Here is a 25268-nt window from a genome sequence, read left to right as displayed (position 1 = left end):
ATGTGCCAAATGTCTGTCCAAATTATATTTTATTTTATTATTATTTTTTTGTTGTTGTTTATAATTGTTGAAAAATTTAATAAATATATATTTAAAAAAAAAAAGAAAAGGTGCTCATGATTAGCTGAGAAGAAACAGAGGGTGAAACTGACAGCAGATACAAGAAGGAAGACTTAGAAACATCCTTTCTCAGAGTGATGCTGAAAAGCTAATTCATGCATTTATTACTTCTAGGGTGGACTATTGTAATTCATTATTATCAGGCTGTCCTAAAAGCTCCCTGAAAAGCCTTCAGCTGATCCAAAATGCTGCAGCTAGAGTACTGACAGGGACTAGAAAGAGAGAGCAGATTTCTCCCATATTGGCTTCTCTTCATTGGCTCCCTGTTAAATCTAGAATAGAATTTAATCATTAGTTATTGTTAATCTCTGTCTCTCTCCCCCCTCAGCAGATGACCCCCCCTCCCTGAGCCTGGTTCTGCTGGAGGTTTCTTCCTGTTAAAAGAGAGTTTTTCCTTCACTGTTACCAAGTGCTGCTCATAGGGGAAGGGGGTCATCTGATTGTTGTGGTTTCTTTCTAATATTGTATCGTTTTATATTGTAGATTGTACCTTACAATATAAAGTGCCTTGAGGTGACTGCTATTGTGAAATGGTACTACGTGAATAAAATTTAACTCAATCGATTAGAATTGATTTTAGTTACAGTTTTGGGAGGTCAGAAACTGAATCATCACAAGAGAAAAACTGGGTTAAAACATCTTGTAGTGAGAAAACCACGTTGATGACAAACTGCTACTTAAAAGCATAAAAAAAAGGACATTAAAAACGTACAATACTGCATAACCTTTGTTTAAAATGTAAAAATTACAGTAGCCTCAGCAGTGGAAATCAGAGCTTGTGTGATTGAATTTGTTGATTTCTTGAAGCAAGCAAAAACAGGGCAGCACTCATCTACACCCAGTCCTGTAATCCTGTTGGTGTGGTTCTGTATGTGATTGTTTAGGTCACTAAACTAAAAGGAAGAAGGACTCATTAAGCCTATAAGGCAGAATGTGTGGTCGGGGACAACCTACTTCAAATGTCTCGCTGTTTGCGGACTTCCGACAATAATTACGGTAATAACCCTACGAGGGTGTGAAGCACAATTTCTCAGCTTTCAGAAACCGTTTGAATTACTGTAATTATGCGACCGTTTGTCCTATCAGAAAAATTCAAAGCGCGCTTGATTAGATGTCTCAGCGGCGATATGCTCGGTGTAAACCAGCTGTTCACAGCAGGTGAGGGCATCTCACAGGTCAAAGGTGCATTGGCGGTGATCGCTGCTGTTAAAGGAGACATATCATGCAAAATCCACGTTTTTAGCCCTTAAACACATTTTGTTGTGTACTCTGAGTGTGTAGCAGTGCAGGAAATTTAAATGTATTTTGTCCCGGTGCTGCGTAGATATCTTTATATTCTTCTTGGGTCATAATTTTCAGTCTGTTCAGTTTTCTCTATTCCCTGTTACGTTTTCTTTCCTCTTACGTCACAGTATTTGCTGTGGAACTGCTAAACAAGGTCACGGACTTCTGGCTTACAATTTTGGGAATCCGCCATTTTTTTCTCACAGTGATTTTGTAGTCCAAGTTCACTTATGCCGAAGTTGCAAGTAGAAAAGTCCAAATGTTTGGTTGTTGGTGTATTAACCCACACAGCTCCTTACTCCTTACCAAATTCTTACCATCACAAACAAATGCAGTGTGTGTGTGTGTGTGGTTTAAACTCTTAAACTTACAGTCATCTGGACAGTTGATTGGTTGTGCTATTCTGTACCCGTCTTTCAGGTAAGCCGACATCTCGAAAGGGTCGATGTCGACGTAGGGGGTCTGACCCAGAGTCATCAGCTCCCACAGCGTCACTCCAAAAGCCCACTGCGAACACACAGCACACCAAGTAACCCTGAGAGCAGTGCTGAGCACTCGTTCACAGCATTTTGTAAAAAACTGGTCAACATGAGCTTTTAATGTGTTTTCATTAAAGGGGTAAACACAATCAGAGGGCGGAAAAGCAGCGTTCCCGCTTGTATTCAAATACACGACGTTCCACATAAACAATGTGAGGAAATTAAGTCTAGAATTGGATTTAGAATATAAATCATTCCTGTGCGTTTTTGTTAAGCGAGTCAAAGTGTAAACAGTAGGGTTGGTGTTATTGCAGGGTTCAAACTGCCTGCGAGTGTTCACTCTGACCCGAGGAAAGACTCGAATCATATCCAAGGTGCTTACAGCAGGTCTGACCCTGCGATTGTTATCTAAAATAACTGACACAGAGAGCAGGCCGACCGCCCCTGAAAGCAGTGCGTTTCTGCAGTGTTAGTTTGCCCTGAGCTTTAATGGGGTGACACGGGACCTTTAAAGGAAGTGCAGGGAATGATTAGGACCGAGGGCAAGGTGACTGGAGGGCTCTTCAGAGGCGGCGGAGGGACGTGCTGTACGGTAATCCACCCTGTTCCCACACCATCCCTCGGTCACTGCCAACATTCCCAGTATAGCTTAAATGTGTCAATAGGAACTCTCCCGTCTTGTCTCGCTTGCCATCTGATGCATGTAGCTGCTGATGTAAGGATACAACTCATTTATGTGCATAACCGCTATACAGCTCCAGGTACTTGTACAGACGTGTGCTAGCCGGCTGTTAATGTCAGGCCTCTGTTAAATATAAGTGGCATGATTGCCATGGAGCAATATGACCATAACAGGAATGTGGAGGGGGTGGGAGCATGTCTGGCTCGTGTCTCAGTGGTGTCTCTGAGGATCTGTTAGACTTCCCGACCGTCTCCGCCGCACCCGCTCTATCCTGGAACAGGAAAGAGGGAAGAGCCACAGACACGCCCGTCCCTTCGACACCTTGACCAAGTGTCGAAGAATGCCTCGAACACAATTGGTGCCACTTCCTGGATTGCCTTCACTGCACCACATCTACTGGAAATATATCCACTATTAGAAACCTAAGAGAGACAGGAAAGCTCGCTTCTGCTATTGTTTGGTGGTTTGGTGGTCAGTGCACCACAGTTACAGAGTTGCCTTGTGAAGCAACAACATGTAAACTAGAGGCAAAAATGCTGCCAAGCAGAAGTGACAAAAACTGTAAAGATGTTAAAATACCAGCAGAAATAAACATGTTTACAGCACAGTAAAAAGAAACTGTTTATGGGGCCCAAGCAACACAGTGGCCATGTCCATCTTTGATACACAGTAAACTGCATGTCTGGTAGTTCTTACCACATCACTTGCACTAGAAAAGTCATTGTTGAGCAGGCTTTCCAGGGCCATCCAGCGGACAGGCCGGTTCTCATTATCCCCCAGACAGTGGTAATCCATGGGAAAGAGATCTCGGGCGAGGGCATTGTCTGTAATCTTCACCTGCATGTTGTCGTCAATGCTGTCAGTGGAGGGAGAGCAAAGCTTTTATTTCTGACAAATTAAATTCCAAAGCAAATCACCTGAAAGCTACTGGTGACAGCGTGACGACAGCTCGGAGCCGGGTCGCTGAAAACTTACACGCAGTTCCGAGCAGCCAGGTCTTTGTGTATGACCTCCCTGCGAGCCAGGTAGCTCATTCCACATGCAATCTGGATGGCCATGTAAACCAGGTCCTGCTGAGAAACTGCCTGAAAGGAAAGGAGGGAGAGAAGGAGAAGGAAACGATACGGAGTTGAACGACAGAGGCAGGAAAACTAAAACAAGGAAGGAGTGATGACTGTGATAAAAACCAGTCTTCGTGAATGGGACACGGTCAATCATGGGTGAACCATGGGAGTTACATCCACCACGACTGTTTCAGTCTATAAATTCGACTGCCAGGAGGCTGAAAAACGACTGAACCCTGGCTGCTTAGGTTGAGTTTTGTTTAGAAATTCACAGATAAATGTATACGAGTAGAGTATGTTTCCTCATGATTAAGTGCAACGACTTCGGTGACCCTTATAAGTCTCATTTCAGTGCCAACATCAAGCACAATAAGATAATTAGCACACGTCAGCCAGAGAAAGCCTGGGGTGTTTTGTTGATGCTAAAAGGCTAAAATAAGGCTCCGTCCACATTAATCTCTGTCTAGCCTGCACAGTTTCACAAATATTCCCCCATCTATACCTACCTCACGCAACAAGATCATTCATGTACAGTGTGTAAACAATGGTGTGGTAGCTCGGCTGCCTCTCCCCAGGAGGGTCCTGGATTCAAACCCTGATGAGGCTCTTCTATATGGACTTTGTTGATTTTGTGACCATCAAAAACCCTGAAAGGTTAATGCTGCCCATTGCAGGCCGGGACACTGTGGTATCAAATCTGAGAAACGCTGTCCTCCTCAGGAGGAGCTGGGTTTCTTTTGGGACAGTAACTTTAGAATATCTGATGAAGCCATTCAAAATTTTACCTTCATACTACGACTGCTTTCTGAGTCTAACCTCGTAGGCGGGGGTATGAGATATCCACACCGAATTTTCAGAGTTAAAAACTGCAACCAAATCAGTGTCACACCTCCTGTAAGTGTCACAGTGCAGAGAAAAAGTCTGCTTGTTTTGATTGCCGAGCATCGATGTCACTTCACAGCCAAAGGCTACATTCATGAATGGTTAACTAAGCATTAGGAAATTATTTTGACACAGATGGAATCACAGATAGAAGATGAGCTCGGTGTCAATAAAAACCAACTCGTTTTGAGCAGCCACCAATCCACCATACTGATATGAGCCTTGAAAGCTAACCCGTAAAACTGATCAAACATTCAGGGTCCCAGTCACTGTTTCTGTTGGTGCAGTTTATTGAGATGATGGAATATCCCACGACACTGGTGCTCATAGTTTGTTACAGGAAAAAACGGATTAGGCTGTAATCAGCATGATTCGGAGTGAAATAATCTGATGTTCCACTGTGAGCAAAGCAGAGCCTCAGAAAGTCTCAGCAACTCAGACAACATATTATGAAGGTATAATTTTTCCAGCGAGTCTCTGGCTGCATATTTCTATGTGCCATTATTCTTAGGCATGAAGATGTTTCCTGCCATAAATGTATTAATATGCTCCTCTCTCTTTATTTGGTTTTTCCAGGAACTACTCTGTTGGTTTGGCAAGGAGAATGGAAAGCTGTATAAAATATATTTATGCTTTTTTTTAAATTATTGACTTTAATTTTTCCACTTCTAATCACTACATTGTCATGTTTTGCAGTGAACTGTGGCTAACACACCGAGAGCAGCAGCGTTTACTGCTGCAGAAGCCTTGAGGCAGATCTTTACAGCTCGACGTGATGATGGAAATATTGGAAACCTGTCACATCGAACATTAACATGTTAGTTTGAAAGTGAAGCACAGAGGAGGAAAAACACCCTGACTATGCAGACTTCAGTATCATTTACTGCTGATCAAAGTATTATGGAGGCACCAGTGCACGTGCACATGAGGACAGAATTATCAGCCCCACTGTAAAAGTGTCGGTTTTTCCCAGGTGCTGTTACACACAGCAAAGATGTTTTATGACAGCTTTTCCAAACATCCTACTTTTATTTTGGATGCTTACAGACCCAGCTCTGATGATCACTGCTTCAGGTGTTCTTTCAAAATCTACACATAACCTTCTTTCATGATTCCTTCCACCTTGACGAGCTTCCCGGTTCCAGCTGCACTGAAGCATTCCCATAGCATAATACTCCTGCCACTCCCTTCTTTCTCCAAACATAAGCGTCTCTGTGGCCAAAGAACTCTCATTTTGGCTCATCTGAACACAGGACGAGCTTCCAGTATGCATAACCTTTCTTTCACTGTTCCTAGCATACTTCAGTCTTGTGCTTCTGCAGAGTGGAGTTTTTCCTGGTCTGCAGTCCATTCCTGTGCAGGGTTTTAGCGATGGTCTTCTCTGAGACTGCAATTCCCGACTCAGTCCTTCACTGAGATCTTGGCAGTAGTTCTGAGGTCTTCAGAAACGTCTCACTAGTTTTCTTTCCAGAGTCTCTGAAATCTTTGGTGCTGTGTGGCTCTCTCTGAATTTCTTGACTTTGGTAACACTGTGATAACTTTGATATCCATCTCCTGCTTTGTGACCGTCAATAATTCTTTTTCAAATCTGAACTGATTTCTTTTGTTTTTGGCATGATGCTTTCTCCACTGACAGCTCAACCCCTTGAAGTTTGTATATGTATATATATTTGTATACTGTGTGTAAATTAGAAGATAACCCTCAGTTTTAACGCGATTTTACAAGTTTTGAGGATTACAGAGTTCGAGCACATCGTTGCACAGTACTGGTTTGTGCCATGGCTCAATTGAAAGGTCAGTTTTTTTAAGGGGGATTGACACTGGTAATTTTTCTGAAATAATTCTGTTATTGTGTGCAAACAGAAATTATTTAAACCTTCTAAAGAAAATGAGCATGTTTATGAATGCAATATTGAAAATCCTTTGCACAGTTGAAAAAGCACTTAGAGTTATGCATCGAGTAAGAGAAACCTCTGTGATATTGATGTGGTCAGTAAGTATTAGAGGGGGGGTGTTCATCAGTTTGAGTTGCTTTGGTGTTCATGAAATTATCAACAGGTGCACTAGAGGGCCAACAATGAGACAACCCCCAAAAAACAGGAATGGTTTTACAGGTGGAGGACACTCACATTTTCCCCTCCTCATCTTTTCTGACTGTCTTTCATTAGTTCTGCATTTGGCTAGGGTCAGTGTCACTGCTGGTAGCATGAGGTCATACCTGGACCGTACAGGTATGACCTCATGACAGGCTGCACAGGTAGTCCAACTCCTCCAGGATGGCACATCAATACGTGCCATTGCCAGAAGGTTTGCTGTGTCTCCCAGCACAGTCTCAGAGCATGGAGGAGACTCCAGGAGACAGGCAGTTACTCTAGGAGAGCTGGACAGGGCCGGAGAAGGTCCTTAACCCATCCACAGGACTGGGATCTGCTCCTTTGTGCAAGGAGGAACAGGAGGAGCACTGCAGAGCTACAAGATGACCTCCAGCAGCCACTGGTGTGAATGTCTCTGACCAAACAATAGAAGGGTGGCCTGAGGGCCTCTAGTGGGTGCTTTGCTCACTGGAGCCTGAGTGGCATTTACCATAGAATACCAGAACTGGCAGGTCCACCACTGGCACTCTGTGCTTTTCACAGATGAGAGCAGGTTCACCCTGAGCACATGTGACAGATGTGAAAGGGTCTGTAGAAGCCGTGGAGAACGTTGCGCTGCCTGTAACATCATTCGGCATGACTGGTTTTGGTGGTGGGTCAGTGATGGTCTGGGAGGCATATCCATGGAGGGACACACAGACCTCTACAGGCTAGGCAACGGCATCCTTGGATCCACTGTCAGACCCTATGCAGGTGCAGTGGGTCCTGGGTTCCTCCTGGTGCCTCATGTGGTGAGAGTATGCAGTCAGTTCCTGGAGGATGAAAGAATTGATAACACTGACTGAACCCCACACTCACCTGTTTCAGTCCATCTGATGGACCCAGGTTGGACCTCAGACTGTCCAGGAGCTCAGTGATGCCCTGGTCCTAATCTGGGAGGAGATCCTCTAGGACACCATCCATTGTCTCATTAGGAGTCCTGATGTTCTCAGGCATGCAAACATGCATGTGAGGGCCACACAAATTACTGAGGACCATTTTGAGTTGCTGCAATGAAATTTCAGTAAAATGTTCCGGCCTGCTGCACCATTTTTGCTAATGTCTTTGCGTTCAGGCTCTGTAGGTTGATAATTTTCATTCCCATCAAACGATGTGGCATCCTTTCATTCCTAACACATTACCCGGTCCATATCAGTGACGATGACTTTTTTTCCCCATTGAGATCTGACGTGTGTTCAAAGTGTTCCTTTGCCCCCACACGGCCATTTTAGCTGGTTGGTCATGTGAGGGTTAGCACTGCTGAAAGACTCTGAGGATCTGATGTGATGCAGAAGGTCCCTTCCTCGTCCTGCATTAGAGAAATGAGTCTGCTTTGTCTGTGGAGCTGCTGAAGGGCTTAAAGACAACAGCTTAGCCAGCAGGTGTGCCAGAGAAAAGACCCCTGACTGCTAACAAAGAGAGGTGGATGCTGTAACAAACATCCTGGATAGCTGGAAAAAAACCACACTGAACTCTTCAAGTAGCAGCTCTAAATAATTATGTGTATAGTTCCAGTGTGATTCACTCAGCACAATCCCTGGCTCGGATACAAACACTGGAAATGTACTTTGCTGTCTTATCTGACAGCGCACAGTGTGATACAACCAAAATGAATTACTTCCCACCGCACAGAAAAACAAAGTCTTAGGCAACTGGTGAACAGAGATTAGAACATTTTAAATCAAGCACTGAAGCAAAACTGTGACACATGCAGCTGGTACGAGATCTTCAAACACTCAGAATAAATCTCAGCTGTCAGTGAGAGAAAAACAGCTGAGGAAGAGGTCAACGCTCCACTCTTTCAGTCGCACCTTTTAAACCAGATGTTCGCGTTCAGAATGACTGTTGTGCTCTCTCAGCGTTTTCCCGCGAGTTTCATCTAACCTGGCCTGATCCATAACTGATTTATAGCTCGGTGTTTATTGCAACACCCCCGCTCAATGACTAAGTCTTTGTCTCCCACACCTGCCGAAGGTATTGGATAAGAAGAAAGGTGCTGATGTGCACCTGAAAAGGGGTTTTGATTATTGCAAATGTGTGGCAAGCTTCATCTTGTGACTGCAAAGTGTTTTTCTGCATCTGTATTTTGCAGCTAATTGATTGGTTGGTTCTGCTGTGGCTTCTTTCCAAGCACATCAAAGCCTGCCCGGGGTTAACTGTACAAAAGCCTGATTGTCTTCACACAGTGAGCAAAAACCTCTGCCCTGAGCACCGGCTTCAAGACTGCATCAGTCATGAAGCAGTCCTCTTAATAACAGTGTAAACAGTAGTTACTGAAGGTGTTACTCACTGCTGACTGCTGCAAACACAAAATGTTCTTTCATGCTTGACACTACGATGGAATCTGACTTCTGTCCTGGGGGGGGTTTAATTTAACAGCTTAATAACTTAAAGCGATGCCACACGTATACTGACACATTTATTCTAATGGTTAAACACGCAACCTGTGCTCAGAACAGGTTCATAAAATACACAAGTTTGACTTAAATGTGATCATCTCAAGGTTAAACTACTGTCACTATGGAGGGTTAAACTGTGTGTCTCCCATTATTTGCCATGGCTCAAGAGCCTGATCACCATCCATTTACAAAAGAGATCATGAAAAATTTTGGATATCTTTAAAAATAAACCACAAAATAAATAAAAATAATACCACAAAACTTTCTGTAAATAATGGCAGCACTTTCACGTGGAAGATGTGGAAATACTTTTCTATGCAGGTTCAGCCCTTTATGAAAACAATGGCACCACCTCGCCTTTGGTGTCGCTGCGTTTGACCCACTGGAACAGAAACGGGAAGTTGAAATACGAGGTTGGGGTGAAAAGTTCATAGGCTGACACAGTAATTAAATTTGACATGCCTTAAATTCAACCTTTACTGATGCCAACTGCATGTTTTCTTTCCAGATAAACCCACATGGGATACAGAATTGAGGACTTGGAAAAGTAGTTCTAGAGACATTTTGTGAAAATGGATCAAATTTGGCACCGTGGTGTTATCAAATATGTGCAGAAAAAGGGGTTAGCCCCCAAGGACATTCATGCTGACATGGTTGCTACATAAGTGGATGATGCTCCAGCTTTATCAACTGTGCAAATGTGGGCGGCTGAATTCAAGAGTGGTGGGGAGAGCCTTGAAGATGACCCAAGGTCCGGACATCCCGCCACAACCACCACCCAAGAAAACACTGACCGTGTTGACCACATGGTGATGGATGACAGACGTTGTTAATCAGATAGCTGATGCTGTAGGCATCTCCTGTGAACGAGTTGAGAACATTCTGCATAACGAACTTGGCATGTCAAAGTTTTCCGCTCGGTGGGTGCCACGACTTTTGATGCCTGATCAGATTTGCACCAGGCCGGTCACGTCGCAGGTGAACTTGGCACATTTTGAAGCAAATCAGGCCGGTTTCCTTGAACATTTCCTCGAATGTTGGGTTCACCCCTTTGAGCCAGAGACCAAACAGCAGTCCATACAAAGGAAACACCCCTCTTTTGTGGGAACCCTCCAACAGCCTAGGCCTATAGCAGCATAACTAAGGAATGGTTCAGGGTCACCTGATCCAGCCCTAACTATAAGCTTGATCATAAAGGAAAGTTTTAAGCCTAATCTTAAAAATAGAGAGGGTGTCTGTCTCCTGAATCCAAGCTGGGAGCTGGTTCCACAGAAGAGGCGCCTGAAAGCTGAAGGCTCTGCCTCCCATTCTACTCTTAAATATCCTAGGAACCACAAGTAAGCCAGCAGTCTGAGAGTGAAGTGCTCTGTTGTGGTGATATGGGACTATGAGGTCTTTGAGATAAGCTGGGGCCTGATTATCCAAGACCTTGTAGGTGAGGAGAAGGATTTTAAATTCTATTCTAGATTTAACAGGGAGCCAATGAAGAGAAGCCAATATGGGAGAAATCTGCTCTCTCTTTCTAGTCCCTGTCAGTACTCTAGCTGCAGCATTTTGGATCAGCTGAAGGCTTTTCAGGGAGCTTTTAGGACAGCCTGATAATAATGAATTACAATCCACCCTAGAAGTAATAAATGCATGGATGAGCTTTTCAGCATCACTCTGAGAAAGGATGTTTCTAATTTTAGAAATATTGCACAAATGCAAAAAAAGCGGTCCTACATATTTGTTTAATATGTGCATTGAAGGACATATCCTGGTCAAAAATGACTCCAAGATTTCTCACAGTGTTACTGGAGGCCAAAGTAATGCCATCCAGAGTAAGTATCTGGTTTGACACCATGTTTCTAAGATTTGTGGGGCCGAGAACAAGAATTTCAGTTTGATCTGAATTTAGAAGCAGGAAATTAGAGGTCATCCAGGCCTTAATATCTTTAAGACATTCCTGCAGTTTAACTAATTGATGTGTGTCATCTGGCTTCATTGATAGATAAAGCTGAGTATCATCTGCATAACAATGAAAATTGATGCAGTGCTTTCTAATAATACTGCCTAAGGGAAGCATGTATAATGTAAATAGAATTGGTCCTAGCACAGAACCCTGTGGAACTCCATAATTAACCTTAGTGTGTGAAGAAGACTCCCCATTTACATGAACAAATTGGAGTCTATGAGATAAATATGATTCAAACCACTGCAGTGCAGTACCTTTAATACCTGTAGCAAGCTCTAATCTCTGTAATAAAATGTTATGATCAACAGTATCAAAAGCTGCACTGAGGTCCAACAGGACAAGAACAGAGATGAGTCCACTGTCAGAGGCTCTAAGAAGATCATTGGTAACCTTCACTAATGCTGTTTCTGTACTGTGATGAATTCTGAAACCTGACTGAAACTCTTCAAATAAACCGTTCCTCTGCAGATGATCAGTTAGCTGTTTTACAACTACTCTTTCAAGATCTTTGAGAGAAAAGGAAGGTTGGAGATTGGCCTATAATTAGCTAAGACAGCTGGGTCAGTGATGGCTTTTTAAGTAGAGGTTTAATTACAGCCACCTTGAAGGTCTGTGGTACACAGCCAACTAATAAAGACAGATTGATCATTTTTAAGATAGAAGCATCAATAATTGGAAAGACTTCTTTGAACAGTCTAGTAGGAATGGGATCTAACAAACATGTTGCTGGTTTGGAGGAAGTAACTATTGAAGTTAACTCTGAAAGATCAACTGGAGCCAAAAGTCAAAACAAATACCAGCAGTGCTGAAAGCAGCCGAACATGAAGAATAATCTTTGAGATGGTTATGAATAATTTTTTCCTCTAATGTCTAAACTTTTATTTGTAAAGAAATCCATGAAGTCACTACTAGTTAAAGTGAAAGGAATACTCGGCTCTACAGAGCTCTGACTCTTTGTCAGCCTGGCTACAGTGCTGAAAACAAACCTGGGGTTGTTCTTATTTTCTTCAATTAATGATGAGTAGTAAGATGTCCTAGCTTTACAGACGGCTTTTTTATAGAGCAACAAACTCTTTCCAGGCTAAATGAGCATCTTCTAATTTAGTGAGACGCCATTCCCTCTCCAGCTTTCGGGTTATCTGCTTTAAGCTGTGCGTTTGTGAATTATACCACGGAGTCAGGCACTTCTGATTTGAAGCTTTCCTTTTCAGAGGAGCCACAGTATCCAAAGTTATACGCAGTGAGGATGTAAAACTATTGACGAGATAATCGACCTCACTGGGAGCAGAGTTTAGGTAGCTGCTCTGCACTGTGTTGGCACTGAAGAGCGTAATAATGGTTCCAATGGATGCTGTGTGCGACTGTGACTTTGAGCCGGTTGATAACCCTTCATGTTCTCCTGATTTGGCACCATCTGATTATTTTCTGTTTCCAACATGAAGAAACACTTGGCTGGGAAGCAGCAGTGATGTTGAGGTCATCTCTGCTGTTGAGGACTTATTTGAGGGTCAGGATGAGAGCTTTTATACCACGGGAATCCAAGCACTGCAACACCGATAGAAGAAGTGTGTGGACCGCAGGGGAGACTATGTCGAAAAATAAAACTCATGTGGTCAAGTTTGACCGTTGCATTGTAGTCAGCCTAAAAAATTTTCAGCCCACCCTCATAGGACCCCTTGGCTTTCGAATGACCTGCCTGAGGAAATAAGGGTTGTGACTTCCTTCAAGTCACTCCTGAAACACATTTTCATAAACTTGTTTTTATGCAATTTTGTCTCTGTCTTCGGTAAAGACCGAACAGTGTTTCCAAACCGGTTGCAAAAGTTGCGGGGTGCAGGACAAATCGAAATGACACCAAAGCGCAGCATATAGCAGCATCTGCAGCGTCCCTGCTAGTTTTAACTGCCTGTAAATAGCTCGGTGACAGCTGGAGACCGAGCACTCATCACCAGAGATGACCCTCCACACTAAATGTTGTTCAGTTGGAGACAAAAGTTGATGCTTGCTTGAGTAGCATGATGAAAAATTACACATGCTCAAAAAAGGGAGTCTAAAAGGAACAAATGTGCGAGAAGTTATCTGGGCATGAGCGAGAACATGACTCTGGTCAAAAAACACGTTTATGGACCTTTTGTTTTTGATCATATTTCGTCTGCAGAGGTGACGCCTCACCTGTGGGTTGTTAGCCTCGGCTAACTTGCACTGCCGCAGGAACTGCTTCAGATTCCCCCAAGCCATGAAAGGCAACAGCACCATGGGCTTCTCTCCATCCTCTGTGCACACGTGGCTTATAGGCAGCAGATTTCTAAACAGGAAAGACAAAACAACCATGGAAATAGGAACAGTGTGCACCAGATCATCATTTCTGTTTATGTACAAGTTTCCTGCACATTAAAGAAGGACTAAAGGACATCATCCAAACCACTGAAGAGGAAGTGCCAGTAAATACTATCACTGTGCTGAGCTCATGTAGAGGAAAGAGGAAGGAGTGGGACATCGTGACGCCAGTCTTTCCACATGAAGAAAGTTTACTGCTAATGCGCAGCTGCTGTACATCTATGGTAAAATCTGCCCAAGAAATGCTGCTGTATATGTATGCTCCATAAGTTTATTCTTAGCCTCTACTAGAGCAGCATGAGTTACAGTTCAAAATAATCCTTATTTGTCTTATAGTGGGTGTCGGTGCCCCTCGGTGCATCCCCTGTCTGGAGAAAAAAAGCTCCCTTTCCCTCACTTTAAGCAAACTTTCTAAGCAAAACATTTATTGGATGAGACTTCTGTATCACTGAGATGTCCATATTAGGGGTAAAAGCCCTCAGTGATGTCATAAAGACCCCAGAGTGGAAATAAGCTTCTTCCACTACTGGAAGAAGATTTATTCTATGAACCACTTACTTTCATATTTTTCTCATTTTCAGATTTTCAAAGTCCTATAAAAAGCCCAAAGAAACAATGAACGGATTTCACAGCCACTCCCTGAAACTTGTATCCAGGCAGACTCTATTATGCCACATAGCTCTGTGTCGGGAAGCTAAACATGACTGAAGGGAGTCACAGCATGTTTAAGAGGATCAGCCAGCATTTTAACAGTATGTATATGACATAAAATAATTACAGTCACAAAGATGCACTTCCCTTCACAGTCCCTGTTACGGTATCTGCTGTGTGTAAGCGTGTGGTGTTCTTTCGTCAGTGTTTGAACCGAGTCTTGTAAAAGACGATCACAGGAAGTGCTCTGGCATGCTATTCTCAGAGTAAACCAGACTCATCGAACAGGTGGCGCAAGACACAAACCATAATGTAGTGTTTTTCCAAGAATATTATGTCAGCAGCCCTTCTGAAGAAACTGGAATATAAATTATGACAAACTCTGGAGGGGGGGGGGGGGGGGGGGGGGGGGGGGGGGGGGGGGGGGGGACACCTTATGACAGGGGCTATGATTTATTATGTAACGGGTTACAGATAAAATAACAGAGGTATTTATTTCTAATGAACTGAACCTAAAACTGCCTCCAAAGCAGTAAGCACTCCCGGGGTATGTGTATGTGGTAAGACTCACCTGTGATGAAGGCCGCGAAGTTTACAGCTTTCAGTCAACATCATGGTCACCTGCACCTCAGAGGCGTGATCTGAGAAAAACACAGTGACATTAAAACCAACAAACTAACCAGAGTCTGTCGGTAAGGTGAGAGGTTATTCGCTCTGGGCACATGCGGTGTTTGATTTTTATCCCTTCATTGCAGAGTTTCTCTGTCAACAGTCATTTGCAGTGGGAAACTTCAGGAAAATCCTGATTTGCTCCAGTTTTTAATCTGTGCTTGCAGCCTTGCCATCATCTGGAACTCATGGAAAGCAGCATTGTTCCCTTCCCAAAAGGCGAACGAGGAGGAAGTAAAGAGCTTTACACAGCCAAAACTGGCATGAAGATATTGTTCACCAAGTGGTATCCACCCCTCCCTGAGTAAACATGAGAGAATAGAGAGGTCAAAAGGCAACTGGCAGAGAAAGCAGACACATGCCACAAACAAAGAACCTGACAGTGCTGCATACGGGAGCTGTTTCACTGGCATGCAATCCTGCAGCATGAGTAAGACTTACTATTCGTTTACTGTCAGATTTGTGTCTGTTTATTGGACTGAAACCATGTACGGCCATCTGCTGAAGCCATTAATAAAGTACCCACTGTTACTGAGAGACAGTGTTTGGGTAACAACTGACGGTGCTCACCAGCACGGCTCAAAAAACAAACTGTAATCTGAGGTGCTGGTTATGTTTCAGTCCACAGACCTTTGGCATTACAATCATGTTTCAGTCCAATGATGTTCAGTCAGCGTCACAGCGCTCACTCCAAGCGTGTGGGTGCTTGTACAGAACAAGCCTGCTGTTACTCAGTACTGTGCAAAAGTCTTCAGCCTTCATTTCTTTTATATTGTGCCTCCAAGGAGCCGGGCTCTGAGCCACAGCTCTCCAGCTTTCTGAAGGGCTTTCACAGATTTTCTTTGGACACTGGCTGCTTTTTCACTCATTTTCAATCCAGTCTTTGTACCTGAATGTTTGTTAATCCACTTAACCCTGAACTATGAATCATTCAACTATAAAAAAGGCACATATCTCAATGGATGAACCAGAGCTGTGTCTACACATAGCAGACAACTTGTTCCCATTTCTGTAGTTGAATCTACAAAAAATACCAAAGATAACAGAAGATAACACCAACGAGATGATTCTCAAAGACCAAAAACTTGGCAGTTTCCTCAGAGTGGCACGGGGAAACTGGATAAGCGGAGGACCGGAAAAAAAAAAAGAAGTGTCAGGCCTAGAAATTATTGATAGCAGGTCAACAGTATCTGAAAGTCAAGTCTGTAAGAAAGAGGATAAAGAAATGAATCATCGAGCAAAGACCTGACACACCACCAGAGACATGCATCAGGACCTTCAGCTGATCCCTCAGCTGTTCACTGAAGACTCATCAGAAACAGTCTCAGTGGAAGGGCGGCTGTCAGGAAGCCATTCTTCAGGAAGGGAAACGGGAGGAGGAAAGGCTGAGGCTCTGCCACATTGTACAAGAACTGGACTGACAAGTGGTCTGATGGAAGTGATGAATCCAAATGTGAAATTTTTGGTTCAATCACCGTCAGTATGTACAGAGGAGGTTCAGGAAAGAGGTCCTGCAGGAAGCCTGCTTAAGAAATGACAGGAAGCTGCCTCAGAGGGTTCAGCCTGAGCTGAAGAATAAAGGTACTCACACCAGATACCGACTTCAAGCTCATTAGAACTGCACAAGCACAGGTTTTGCCTTTTTTAAACGGTATTTCTGTGTAAATTTCAATACTTAATGCATTTCCTAGAAAAATAAAATGAACTGAGGGGTTATGCAAAACTTTTACACAGTAAATTTCTCGTTAACTCCACTTTTATTTTTTGTGCAGTTTGTTTTTCCTTCTTTTAATTTGGCCTTGCTGTTAATTCTGGTTTTGTTAGAAGTGCATTTGCGTAAAAAAAATAAAAAGAGCTCTGTGAACATCCCATGGCTGAGTAGGGAGTGAATGTGGACTTTTAGGCAGTGAAGGAAGGAAGGATGTGAGGACAGACACAAACATGTCCCAGAAAACAGACGAGTCATGTGAAAGTAGATTGTATGGCACAGGACCCCAACCAGAAGCAGCCTTCCCAAACAGCACGGTGACTCTAACCACATCACAGAAAAGCCGAGTGGCCTGGCCTCCAAACCCCCCACATCCCGATCAGTCAAGCGTCTGTGAAATGTCCCGCAACCGCCCTGATCCAGTAGTCGTTTTTGGCTTCCCTACATGTACTGTAGACCCAATTTGCCCTTAGCACATTTTAATCCAGCTCATAGAAGACCACCAAAGGAAAACTGATGCTGAGCGCACACAGAGCAGCCAGTGTGATCATTTCCCACAGCACATCTGTGTGGCAGCATTCATGCTACTATTATTTTTCTCATTTTAAAGCCTAATAAACTTTCATTGCAGACCTGGTTGAGTACTTAATGAGAACAAAACTGCAAGTAAATCCAATCACAATTCACATAAATTAACTCGAATACAAGAGTCAGCCCGAGTAGTCGTTTTATGGAGAGAAGGTTTATAAGCGAAGATAACAGTGTCGTAGTTTAACCTTCAGCCGCTCATTCGAACACACACAGCAAGCAGCGAAGAGTGGAGTGAAAAAAATAACATGTTTCCAAAGTCAACAACAGCAGCGCTCGTTACTGCGATCACAATCAAAACCTTCCTAATCAAAGCACCTGCTCACCAAGTTGAGACATGAAGAAAAGCATCGTTTCACCTGCTCCTTCAAACCTGGATCTGAAGGAGAAAAGTGAAGCTGCCTGTCTGCAGGGTAATCGTGTGTCACCAGTTTCATTCCTGCTGCAGGCACGAGTCTAAAGGAGGGTGCAGGGTTGTAGTCCATTTACTTTGATAACTTCAGCTGTTATTTTGTTATCAACAGAAAAATGTGCATTTTGCAAAGAAATTATGTGACATTATTGCAGTAGTGCTATACATACTAATGAAAATGGTCACAGAAATATGTTCACTGATCTGCTGCATGTGCACAGATTTGCAGACTACAGTGCATGTGAGTGTGTTCCCCTGCATAAGTGTATGTGCACACATGGGGAAAAGTTACACATTGATGGGATCATAGGTATGAACTCGAGTAGCAAATATTTTCATGTCGTTCAGAATCTGGTTTATTTAAGCTGCAACAGAGAGGTACCTTTCACGGTCTTCACAAAGACCTGCTTCTCCTTACTGGGGTCCTTTTCGTCCAGCAGCACGCCGTGGAAGATGCGGCCGAACGTGCCTGTCGAAGACAAAGCACAGGTTTTTAATCAGAGCAAAAGGGCAGAGGAGCGACGGCCGGAGGCGACTCATTCAAAGTCTGAAATGTCACCTCATTCAGAGGCCCCCATGCCTGGCTGATGAGTGAACAGAGGCAGACAGGCTTCTGCTTAAAATGCTTTGTTTCTAAATGGGATGAGGCAGTTTTAGCTGCTTTTCACTAAGGCGATACAAAACAACAGCAGCTCAGTGCAGCTCAGAGGAGCTTTCATCACTCACAGCGACTCAAAGTCTCACATTGTGGAAAGGCCAAGTGGCGTGTTCATCATCTCCTTTGTCTAAACTGTCACTCTGTAGCTCCAGGACTTTTCTGAGCTAAATGGCACATAAACCATCAACATAAACTTAGAAAAATCTCAGCCCCAGGGCTAACTACGCCTTGTGTTTCAACAGGAAAGGAGTTAGAGCTTAACAACAGGGTAGTGTCTCCCCCCCCCGCCTTCTTCATCAAGCCTGTCGGGACCTGCTGGCTCCCAGTAACACAACTGCACTCCAGCTTCACCCCTCTGAGACACGGCCTTTTGTGTCTTTGTTTGTTGTTTTATCTCTTATGTTTTGAATAATGCATTTTCCATCATTTTCCATGCAGGTCATGATGTGTGTGAACAGAAGTTAGAAAGAGAAAGAGAAATCTGAGAATACACATCAGAACGGTACTTTTTACTTTGCATCAACATCTTCATTAGGGCAGAGGTTTAATAAACACACAGGTGAAAAAAAACATTGTCACACAGAGGGAAATCAGCAGCGTAATGCTTAAACAGTGTGTCCAGTTCCCTTGCCTGACTTCTTGTTTGCTCTGGCGAGTTCGGTGGGATCGTGTTAGCGTGTGCGATCAGCCTCTACTTGAGCAGGAAGGCGATGAGCTACACGTATCGGCTGAGCTGACACCCAGAGGGAATGCTGAGAGTGAAATTTGATGTATCGGCTGCACTCACACTTCCCTTACCACAGTGTGACCCTATCGGGGACGTTACTGTGAGAAGAAATGTGCAGGAATCTCACTGTTGTGATGAAAATGTTGCAATCCCAGGTTAATGACACGGAGCGTTTCTAAGGCCTGGATATTGAACTGCTGCTTGTGCAAAGTGTCCACAATACTTGCCGTGGGAATTCTTTTCTGTCCCTGTGCTGCAGTCTGAATTCCTCCATCAGAAGTCAGCATGTGACTCCACTGCAGAAAGCCTGCAGCCTGTGGCCGTGTTGGAGAGGAGGTCGCTCAACAACTGTCCATCCCGGATAATCCTGACCACTCTCTGCACCACTGATTGGACAGGCAGCGGCGCACCCTCTCTGACTGATCCAGGGACAGGAAGTCTTTGCTACCGCACACTACAATACCTGTATTTATTTTATTGGATTTTTTTGCATTATATTCTATTGCTTCATTATTACTTTATTTTCTGTTTAATAGAAATGATTTCTTTGGTGTACATTTTTGTTTGTCATATTGTACATTATGTCTGTGTTGGCCCTGTGACAGGCTGCAACCTATACAGGGTGTCGTTTTTGTCCTGTGCATTTCCAGCTACTTCTTCTTTTATCTATTTTTCAAATTGATTAGAAGATAAATGGATGAACTCAAAGAGGATACCCCCCCCGCTACCACCAAGGGCTGTTTTGGCAGTGAAACTGTAGCACAACAGAGGCACACTAGCAAAGGTCTTACTGCTGCCAACAGTGTGAGCCACTTATGTTAGCTACTGTATGATGCATGCACTACGCAGATTCAATGCAGACGTACAAAGTACTGTTTACATGACCACTGTCACAGTTACACACATCCAGGTCTGCGCCATTTTCCAGTTTTTTGGTTTTTTACAAATCTTTGCATTGATGACTCTTCTTTTTGCCTTCAGTGTTGTTGTGTTGTTGCTGTAAGTACATCTCTAAAGGAATCCATTAAGTCAAGTAAAGTCAAATAGGGATAGAAAGAGGAATACAAAAACGAGGAAAACACAGGTCATGATATAAAACACGCACAAACAACCATGATAGAAATCTAAAAATCATAAGCAAAAAATAAATAAACTATAAGGAGTTTCCCATGTTCATGTCCAGATCATTGAATCCAGGTGTTCCAGTCTCTTCCACAGGTGTATAAACCAGCACCTAGGCATGCAGACTGCTTCTACCAACATCAGTGAAAGAATGGGTCGCTCTCAGGAGCTCAGTGAATTCCAGCGTGGTACCGTGATAGGATGATACCTGTGCAACAAGTCCAGTCATGAAATTTCCTCACTGCTAAATATTCCACAGTCAGCTGTTAGTGGGATTAGAACAAAGTGGAAGCAATTGGGAAAGACAGCAACTCATCCATGAAGTGGTAGGCCACGTAAAATCACAGAGTGGGGTCAGAGGATGCTGAGGGTCATAGTGCAGAGGTCACCAGCTTCCTGCAGAGTCAATCACTACAGACCTCCAACCTTCATGTGGCCTTCAGATCAGCTCAAGAACAGTGAGAGCTTCATGTTTGGTGGTGGAGGGGGGGTTTATGGTGTGGGAGTGTTTTTCAGGAGTTGGGCTCTGCCCCTTAGTTCCAGTCAAAGGAACTCTTAATGCTTCAGCATACCAAGACATTTGGGACAATTTGATGCTCCAACTCTGTGGAACAGTTTGGGGATGGCCCCTTCCTGTTCCAACATGACTGCACACCAGTGCACAAAGCAGCTCCATAAAGACATGGATGAACCAGTTTGGTGTGGAAGAACTTGACTGGCCTGCACAGAGTCCTGACCTCAGCCTGATAGAACACCTTTGGGATGGATTAGAGCGGAGACTGTGAGCCAGGCCTTCTCTCCAACATCAGTGTCTGACCTCACAGATGTGCTTCTGGAAGAAGGGTCAGAAATTCCCATAAACACTCCTAAACCTGTGGAAAGACTTCCCAGAAGAGCTGAAGCTGTTATAGCTGCAAAGAGTGGGCCCACATCATATTAAACACTATGGATTTTGGCAATATAGGTGTGTTAACATCTACTGTAGATGTGATCATCACAGTGAATCCACTACAGTTTCAGTGAAAGCAACATCAGTACAGCCGTTTTACTCTGCCCTGTAATGACTGACATGGGGAACAACCCATTAGAAGACTGGAGTTGTTTCCCATGTTCACAGATGTCGGTGTATCGCTGGGATAAATATTATTCCAGCTTGTTTCTATAGTTATGCTATTACTGGTTTCACAGACGCAAGTTTACATAAATGAGTACACAATCAAATGTTAGAGTGCATGAACAGTTTATAAAGGCAACAAGTAATCTCCATCTCCATCTGTTTCCATCAGCCACTGTACCGTAGAAGAAAAAATAAATAAAGTCTGTCTTTCCACCAGTTTCTGTTCTAACTCCTCCTCTCCAATCAAGGAGTTCTTCAAGAGCTAACACGCTTTGTGAATAACTTCTCTTTAGTCCTAACTTTAAGGGGAAATTATTTAAAAAAAAAATGTCATCATTCATTACCAGGAGAAACATTTATTACGAGGAGGTTTTGTAAATATGGGCCCAGGACTGACGTGTACTTACAGCCATGCTGAAGCAGGTAAAATCAATCCACCACTGTCTCCACAATATTTCATGACAATAAATCCAACACATTGCTGAGAAACTGAAAGCAAAGTGTTGCACAGCAGAATGAACATTTTAATCATTCATAAGGCTTGTTATTGTAAGCAGTCTTAGTAAGTTACACTGTATCAGAGAAAGAGTGCAGCTGCTGAACAGAAGCACTCAATAAACCACTGAAGGCTGTTGAGCAGCATTTAAAAACAGAAGACCCACATTTTTGTTCTTCATTGTGTTGTATGCACCCTTGGGTAAATGTTACATCATACACACTAAGCCCCAGCGTGGGCCAACGTCCAAAAAGTGAAGCACGGTCTTGTTCAGTACCTTCACCCCATGACAAAGTTGAAACGTCTCCAAAGTGAGGAGGACTGATCGAGCCAAAGCGAAGCCCCAACAGCTATCTCTGATACGAAGCCAAAGACGCAGAGAGAGAGATTAACAAAGAATTCAGCGTCTGAGGCTCTCTGTCAGACAGTAGTACGCTCGGCTGGAACGAACTTCTAGTATTTTAAGCTTCTTTTTATTGATACTGATCTGATAGAGCACACTCGTATAAAACCACATTCATGAAAACCACAGTTACTTTATTGGACTCAAAACACACAGTAACTAAATACATAAGGATAAAGGCCTTTTGCATATACTTGTTGATAATTTACAGGCTTTATTCCTTTAGGGTTAGCCTAACCCTAACCGCTGTGGCTGTAATTTTTACCTTTACTGACACAAGTCTAAGTAACTTCTGAACTTTCCTTGCATCAGTTTCAAGACTTGAAACAGCTTCATAAATAAATAGTTCACCAAAAGATGCTGACCGAGCCAAATTTAGCCCTTTAAAAAGGGTTTCTGCAGGTTAGGGTCAGGTTATAAAAAAGAGAGACAACCCCGGCACGATAACTGATAACAGGCTGACCTTTGAGCTTCAGGTGGACGCTGTCTGTAAAGCAGCCCACCAGCACATGTACATTTATTGCAAGCTTTGTGGTTTTCATGTCAACAGAACATTTATGAGAAAGTTTTATTTCTGTTTCATTGAATCTGGGCTTACAGTCTCTTCTGTCAGCTAGTACAGGTCACTGAACCTATAAAACAAAAAGAAACTATAAGGTGCAGCAAAACTGCAGGTTTGACCCTGCATGACCTTCCTCACCTGTACCAGGTTAAGACTTTAGGGCAGGCCGGGTCTGTCCCAGGTGATCCTCGCCACCTCTAATCAAAGGAGTTTAAGTCTGGCTGCAGATACTAACATGCAGGACAAAGACTCAAAGACTCTTTTGTCCCAGCTGCTGGTCCTTCAAATAACTTACTGGGTTTTTAATGTTTATGTTTTTTTAGTATACTTATTGCTTATTTATTATTTACTGTGAGATTTCTGCTCACTGCCCTTTGGGGACAATAAAGATTTCCTTGACCCTTGAATTTTTGGTTAAAATTGGTAAAAAGGAGGAAAAGTTCTACATATACCTGCATTACATGAAGGTGCACATCAGGTTAGGGTGTAAGATAAGGTGCAGGGTTTCAGAAGTGTGAGAAGTCACAGTACAGATTTAAATCTCCAGATGAGGGTGTGGTTTCCCGACACAGGTGTGTCTGCTAGGCCTCACCTGAGCCAATATACTAGCTAATCCATTTGTATTCAGAGGTTGTTTGAAATTAGAGCGATGTGGTAATAAGGAGGTGAACAAATGTAGAACTGAAGAACAGAAGCCAAAACAAATGTAGAACATTTGTTTTGGCTTCTGTTTCTTTATAATTGATTATTTTGTAGGGTTTTAGAGTTCAGTTTATAAGTACTTTTTAGAGTACTTATAAAACTGTTGCCATTTCCAACGTGCTGTGTAGAAAGAGAAGGTGTGAGCTAAAGCTTCAGGCTCCAATAATTTATCTTCAGTATTTATTTGTACAGGCATTTTTAGTTATTATTTGGGGTGGGACTTTAACGCGTTAATTTCGATTAATTAATTACGGGGAAATTAACGAATGAAAAATTTTAATGCATTTTAATCGCACTTTGCACCGGAACGTTACTCAGTGCACGAGTTCCCGGCATACAGATTATTTCGACGCACGATGTCAAAAATTCAGGGGCTGCATCGTTCAAAGGACCCGTCCTACGCAGACCGGGTCCTTCGCGGCCCACGAAGACCGCAAAGGCCGGAAGTGAGCGGCTAGCCTTCATATCAGCGTCACCTGCTCTCACCTCTGTGTAGCTCATGTCGCCTAGCATCGTGAATGCGAAGCACAGCTGTGTAAAAGCAGCTGTTAAACGGAGAACGAACTTTTTCTCCTTTTTGTGGTTTGATTTTAATTGTTTATCCAAAATAAGCTGTTAAAACAAGCATGACACATTTCAACATCAAGGAATACAGCTGAGCGAATGATTAACTCCCAACTATATTAAGTGAGACATTAATGTTGAATAAAACTATCCAGTTATGATGCTTAACTTTAATGTCAGGAGTTTGCTTATCACAGGAGCACTTCCACCCTTCGTTGGTCTGTGTAGTAGACTGGTGGGAAAATGAACAACATTTTGAAGTTTAAGCTTATGTATATTGATTCATTCATCAACCAAACTTAAATATTTATCATTTTAAATACTTAAATGTGATTAAAATGCGATTAATTTTGGTTAATTAATTACAAAGCTCCTAATTAATTCCCACCCCTAGTTGTTATTGTTACTATAAATAATGATGTGGACAGAACTGATCATCATAACTGGAGCATCACTGAAACTGTGTTTGTGCTGTCGGAGCCTTCTGAAGCATTTTAATGCAATTATATGATAAATAATATCTGTGCAGTCAGCACAGACCATCCAAGAAGTCTGTGCTTCAGTTCTGCGGAGTGAATTTCTCCTAGTTTGTTACTTTGTTACTTAGCACACGCTTCTGTGTGTTGTCCTTGGTCAGTTTAAGGGTGCAGCTTGCTAACCACCTGAGCTAACTAGTGTTAGTTGATAACTCCATCCTCAGGTCCAAATACGGCCGCTTCAGACCACTTGGAGCTGCTCAGCTCCTCTTTGAAGATCACTCCTAATGATATTAATGATATTAATACCAGACTCCAGCCATTTTCCCCCAGCAGTTTATAACAGTGTTAGCAGCTCAGTTCAGATCCAGATAAGCAGCAGGAACTGCACAGACAGGCAGACCCATTCAAGTCTTCTTTTTTCCAAGATGCTTCCTGACTGTTGCAGATAGCTGCAGTAATATCAGTAACATGTGTGCTGTTTCCTGACAGGCTTTCCAAACAGCAGACAATAAAATACTTTTAAGGCCTTTAGAAAACATCTCTGGACAGATTTCAACTAGAAATGTTCAAACACTATTAAACTGACACCAAAGGTTTCTGCAGAATATTGTTCTGTAAAATTGGGGGATATTTTTTAAATCAAACAAAAATGAATGGTTTTAGGCTTAGTTAATGTGTTCTACTGGCTGCTTGTCCCTTTGGTTTATGCTAGCTGCCTGTAAAAAGACTGATGACAAAAAGTCCTAATTTGTCATCTGTGTCTTGTTTGACTCCTTTAAGCTGAAATCTCAAATTTAATGTCAGTCTGTCAACGATGACTCTTCATTTTGTTTGCATCTTTCTTCCTTTGCTTTGTTGTACTTTTGATCGTTTCATGTTCTTTACACTGAATGTTATGGGACTTTCCTCCACGTCTTTAACTGGAATTCCCCCTGGAACCTGCTGAGAGGATAAAGCAGCAGACTTTTTAGACCGTTTTTGTAGGTCTAAAAACTATAACCATAAACCTGTTGCTGCTGAACAGTTAGAAATCTTCCTGAGCAAAACTAACAGATTTTGGTGTGCGCGCTGCGCACA

At 42.9% G+C, this 25268-nt stretch overlaps 1 protein-coding gene across 4 annotated transcripts in view; it reads right to left on the bottom strand.

Moving 5' to 3' along the window:
- The window catches only part of ryk (receptor like tyrosine kinase), a 69790-nt gene that overhangs the window by 10238 nt on the left and 34284 nt on the right, over positions 1 to 25268 (bottom strand). For 3 of the 4 annotated variants that reach the window (XM_030727356.1, XM_030727358.1, XM_030727357.1), the window contains 6 exons: positions 17744 to 17830; positions 14556 to 14625; positions 13169 to 13301; positions 3541 to 3650; positions 3262 to 3421; positions 1776 to 1911 (listed from right to left, as the gene is read on the bottom strand). In XM_030727356.1, the coding sequence (XP_030583216.1) occupies positions 1776 to 1911; positions 3262 to 3421; positions 3541 to 3650; positions 13169 to 13301; positions 14556 to 14625; positions 17744 to 17830 (696 nt within the window). Of the gene's footprint in view, positions 1 to 1771; positions 1912 to 3261; positions 3422 to 3540; positions 3651 to 13168; positions 13302 to 14555; positions 14626 to 17743; positions 17831 to 25268 lie in introns of all 4 variants that reach the window. The other variant, XM_030727359.1, reaches the window with a different exon arrangement.

Source organism: Archocentrus centrarchus, chromosome 4 (assembly GCF_007364275.1).
Source record: "Archocentrus centrarchus isolate MPI-CPG fArcCen1 chromosome 4, fArcCen1, whole genome shotgun sequence".
Taxonomy (NCBI): Eukaryota; Metazoa; Chordata; class Actinopteri; order Cichliformes; family Cichlidae; genus Archocentrus; species Archocentrus centrarchus.
Note: the sequence above shows the minus strand (reverse complement) of the source record. Positions and strands in the feature narration are given on the sequence as shown.